General features: G+C 31.9%; 1 protein-coding gene across 1 annotated transcript; it reads right to left on the minus strand.

Annotated features, from left to right (window-relative positions):
* Positions 1–4,024: 4,024 nt before the first annotated feature.
* LOC110652227 (zinc finger protein ZAT5) lies at positions 4,025–5,335 on the minus strand. The gene has a single exon (XM_021807782.2). The coding sequence runs from the start codon at positions 5,251–5,253 to the stop codon at positions 4,282–4,284; it is 972 nt and encodes a 323-aa protein (XP_021663474.2). The 5' UTR covers positions 5,254–5,335; the 3' UTR covers positions 4,025–4,281.

Below are 5,335 nucleotides of genomic sequence, written 5' to 3' on the forward strand. Positions count from 1 at the left end.
TAGGTTTAGACACAAGACCCGGCCCAAATGGTGGCCGGATCGGCCGAATTTCGGTTGGGAAGACGAAGCGGCGTGCTGTGCGTCGCTTCGCTTCGCGAGACGTTTCTTGGAGTTCCAGGTGGCGGCCGACGAACTGGGGTAGCTGGGGAAGCGCGCCGGCGAGGTGGGGAGGTTGGGGAGGCGGCGGTGCGGTGAGGGGAGGAGAGAGGAGAGAGAAAATAGGGGAGAGAGAGAGAGAGAGAGAGAGAGAGAGAGAGAGAGAGACGTGCGCGGGGAGGAAGAAAAAGGAAGAAGGAGCAGGTCCGATTCGATCGGTCAGGTTCGATTCGACCGGTTTGATTCAGGATACAAAATTTTAAATTTTTACTCTGCCTTGGGACCGAAAATGAGGCCCAAAAATTCTGAAAAAATTCTAGAAAACTCAAAAAAATTCGTAGACTCCAAATATATTTTTAGTTTGCCACGTGGTCTTTAAATTAATTTTTAAAAATCATCAAAGTTTTTATTTTCGGAAAATCAGATCTGATTTCTAAAATCTGAAAAATTTCAAATAATTTCCTAAAATTCAAATAAAATAAAATATCAATAATTATCTAAAAATAATAAATTTAAAAATTAGGCGTGTTACAATATATATAATTTCTTAAAAATCAGAGTTACTTTTATAATTACCTTATCAATTGGAGCAGAAATTAAATGCCAAAAACTAAAGAGAATGCCAACATCACGGGCACCGCCTCAAAATTTTTTAATATTTTAAAATTATTAAAAAAAATAAATTTATTAGTAAAGGCAAAGGGTTTAAAATTCGATTAGAGTTGAACCGAGATTTAATTGGTATGCTATTATATAAATATTATAAAATTATTAATAATGATATTTTATTATAGTTAGTAATTTTATATATTTTAAAAATATTTATTAAAATAAATTTAGCTAAATTGTAATATGTAAATATTTTTTAAAAATAATTTAAATTTTAATTATGTTTATAATAGTTATTAATTATTTTAAATTAATAAAATATAATTTAGCTTAATGAAAGAAAGAATTATATAGTAAGCAATTTGATTATTTTATACAGATATATATAAATATATGCTAAACAATACACATTAGTTGTATAGAAGAAATGATATTTGGTGACAAAAGGCAATTCTTAGGTTCTGGGTTCCATACATTGTGGTCAACCGGTTCGTTGGTTACCTTGTTGGTTCACTTCGGTTCTTATCGGTTCGATTGAAATCATAATTTATAAGGAAACCAAATCAAATTTAGTTTCGATTTCCAATTACATTAGTCCGATCGACCGATTAATTTGATTTTCAAAATAATAGTTTAAACTTATAACCTCTTATACTACAAAATAATAATTATCTACTAATTTGTTAACTTAATTAATGACCTCAACATAAGACTTCAAAATTAAAATATTTTTAAATTCAAAGTTAAGTTAAAATTAATACTATTATATTTTAGAATTCTATTTTTTAAAAAAATTATGAGACTCAACTGAACAATTATAGAAAGAGTATTGACTTTAGCATACATATTCAGAATAAGAGATATTAGCCCTTGGTCTCAAAAAAACCCCAAGTTCTCTAAATATAGCCATAATTGTTCATAAATACTCATCTATTAAATTAAGATTTTTTTTTTCTTATATAGTTGGCTCTTATCGAGACTTGAATTAACTCGAGACTTCATAATTCTAAATAGAGATGGCAATGAGTATCACAAAAATCACTATACTTATGTCCGAACTCGATTAATATTTTCAACCCGTCATTAAAATTTATTCTCTACTGTCCAATTTTATATATTTTAATTAATAATTTATATAAATTTTTTTATTACTAATTTTTATTTTAAAATTTTGATAATTCTATAAAAATGTTTAAATTTTATTTTTTTAAAATATAATATATAAAAACTTATAAATATTATTATAAAAAATATTTTATATTTAATTAAGTTTTTATATAAATGAGTTTGAATAATAGACACCCAATATGTAAAACTCGAACTTAATCCAAATTCATCACATGTATTACTATCTAAACTCGAACCCGTCTCAAGTTTGTCCTACTAAAATTGAATCAGATCAAATAATCGCAAATACCCGTTTCATTGTCATCATGCTGAAGACAACTCCATATTAAATTAAGAAATTTGACCATATATATAAGTTGCATTAACTACCTAAAATACCACTAGTGCACAATTTGTATATCACACATGCAACTCATGAAAATTGACCAAACTCTCAAATTAGCAAAAACCTCTCTCTCTCTCTCTCTCTCTCTCTCTCTCTCATTAAGGTAGACAGACAGCTACCTTTGCTTAAGAACAGCTAATAATGCTTAAAAAATTGCATAACATCGATGGGAGAGGGTTTGGTACAAAGCTAGTTCTTTGTCTTCATTAGTGGATATCACCGCCAACTTTGTGTTTATACAATGCTTATAAAGCGGCAACATCTTTACATATTGGCCAGTTTGGTTTTACAAGATCTAATTAATTTGGTAGCCAGAAAAAATGAACCAAATTAGCTAGAACCCCTTCATTACTTAGTCATCAAATAATGTGCCAGACTAGTTTAATTTAATGGTTGAAGATATATTCTTCACTTGACATATCTAGATTTGAGTCTCCATTCTTCTAATCTCTTTACTAAAAAAAAAAAAATTAATTAGACATATCGACTAAATTTTTTTCTTCGATAATTAAAATGATGACTCAAACACTAATTAACTCAAATTTTTAGTCGATAATTAGTAGGTAAAAAAAAATTACCAACTTACTGACAAATATAGAAATATTTAACCGGTAATTTTAATTATTATTTTTTTTTTTGTAGTGGTATGAAAATCTAAGAGCAATCAACAATTTTTTTGATGTAACTACAAATTGGACTTATAATAACAAATGTTATTATATGTAAACCACATTTTTGTGTATAGATCTCAAAGATTAATTAATTAAAGTTAATTGAGGCCTATATGTATGTGTATTACACAATACAATGATTCCAATTGTCCAATATAGAGCAATGTACCCATGTAGTAGAGGAGAAATTATTAGGTGCACCCGGTGTACATACATTATCTCTCACAATTATGTGAGATAGGATGGGTCCACTTTTCTGTGAGAAAGGGAGTACTATTTTTTAGTGCTTCCGGTATATCTAATAATTAGCCTGTAGTAGAGAGATCCATAAAAGCAAAAAATATATTAAAAGTCGGTAAACCGGCATCAAAAAGAACAAAACTGAGAAAGACAACAGAGAAACAAAAGCAAGCAAAGGAGATTGAGTAGGCTAGTAACTAAAAAGAAGGCAGGGATCGTGATTGAGCATGTTAAGGTCTGTGGGTGATGAAGTAGTGGGTGATTGCACATAGACATAGTGATTAGGTTGATTGAGTAGGCTAGTAACTAAATAACTAACATATGAGAGGTGGACCAAGCCAAGAAAAGAACAAAAAATAGCTAATTAAGTAGGAACTTTTTTTGAAAGTAATTTGTTATTGTAAGAGAAAAGTGACAAAAAGTTGGATTCACATGGGAAATGCAGTTACCTACCAGCTTTCCTTGTGCTTTATTCTATTCTTGTCACCAAAACATAAGAGAGAGAGAGAGAGAGACGCATTCTTGTGAATGAAACAATGAAACCTAAGCCACAGGCTTTTATTTGTGTTAAGTGATCAATACAAGCCAATCTCTCTCTCTCTCTCTCTCTCTCTCTCTCTCTCTCTCTCTCTCAAATGTGTAACAATAAATTATTTTGTATATTCAATGCTCTTCAAAGTGATATATTTTTACTATATATTTATATAAAATTAAAATTAATGCACTGAATACATTGAATAATTTGGATATGATGTAATTTTCTTCCCACTAAAAGAACAAAAAATCATAAAGAGAAAGAAAAAAAAATGCTCATCATGAGCCTTTTATGATCATGAGAGAGAGAGAGAGAGAGAGAGAGAGAGAGAGAGAGAGATTTTGGGAAACACAAAGAAATGGCTAAAGCTTTTATAAAGTATTCATCAAATTCATATATATGTAACATTAAATTTGACCAAGACATTAAATGGAAAGAATGAAAAGAATCTTAATTATAATTAATTCTTTGAATTGTACAAAAAAGAATTTGGAAACAAATTATATGATCCGTGTTTGAGATCAAGCTTCATTAAAAGAATTTGGAAGAAATTATATAAATTTAACCAAAAAAAAAGTAAAAAAAAAATAGAAAAGAACACAAAAAAGAAACCTTCATTAGTTATGACAATCCACCAAAGCAGGACCGGAGAAGACAAGAGATGGTTTCTGTTGCTGTTCTTGTTGTTGTTGCTGCTGTTGTTTTTGTTTCTTGGAAGCAAAGGATAATATTTCATCTTCTTGTGCTGGAAGATTGAGATCCAAATTCAAAGAAAGTAGTTTTCTTGCTTTCTTGGGTTCTTCAGATTCTATAGCTATTGGTGTTAATGACAAGGTTGTGCTATTATTTGCCCCTATAGGTGCCCGGTGCCGCCTCATATGGCCGCCTAAAGCTTGACCGGAGGTGAACTCGGCACCACAAATGGAACACTCATGAATCTTGGCCTTGTTTTGACCGCTACTGCTATATATAACTCTATTGTTATTATTATGACTCACTTGAAGAGAAAGAGAAGAAATATCTCTAAAGTGTCCATCTTCATTGGATGATATTGCAAACTGCTTCTTCTCATCATTCTTAGGCTTCTTATGACTAGCCCTATGTCCACCCAATGCTTGGAAAGATGGGAACGTCCGGTTACAAGTCTTGCACTCATATACATAGTATCCGGCCTTGCCGGAACCTGGGGACCCTGTTTCTAAGAATCTTCTACTATTGAATTTGTTGGTGGTGGTGGTGGTGGTGGTGATGACAGCAGCGGTGGTGGGTTTGTAAACTCCAGCAGCATCATTATTGTCTTGCTTTGGTGATGAATGTTTATTAATATGACCTTGAGCAAGTAGAATAAGGCAATTAGCCATGTCTTCTTCTTCTTGGGTGCTATCTTGTAATTCTTGAGAAGTGATTGGTGACCTGTTTGTAAAGATCTTTCCATTAGTACAAAAATCTCCACATTCATATCCATCTCCATCTCCATCTCCATCTCCGCTTGAAGAATTAGCATGAGGGATTGGTGATTGAACGCTTTGTCTTTTGGTTCTCTTGCCCTTTACAATGTTGCTGTTGGTGACTTCCTCTTGAGCTTCCATTGTTCCTACACCACTTGAATATGTGTATGAGAGAGAGGAAGAGAGGGAGAGAAGATAGGTGGGGTGTGGGAGGAAGCAAGGG

The sequence above is a fragment of the Hevea brasiliensis genome, chromosome 14 (assembly GCF_030052815.1).
Source record: "Hevea brasiliensis isolate MT/VB/25A 57/8 chromosome 14, ASM3005281v1, whole genome shotgun sequence".
Lineage (NCBI taxonomy): Eukaryota > Viridiplantae > Streptophyta > Magnoliopsida > Malpighiales > Euphorbiaceae > Hevea > Hevea brasiliensis.

Excerpts from the sequence above, each read along its gene's own strand:
- LOC110652227 (XM_021807782.2), bottom strand. The coding sequence starts at position 5,253 with ATGGAAGCTCAAGAGGAAGTCACCAACAGCAACATTGTAAAGGGCAAG.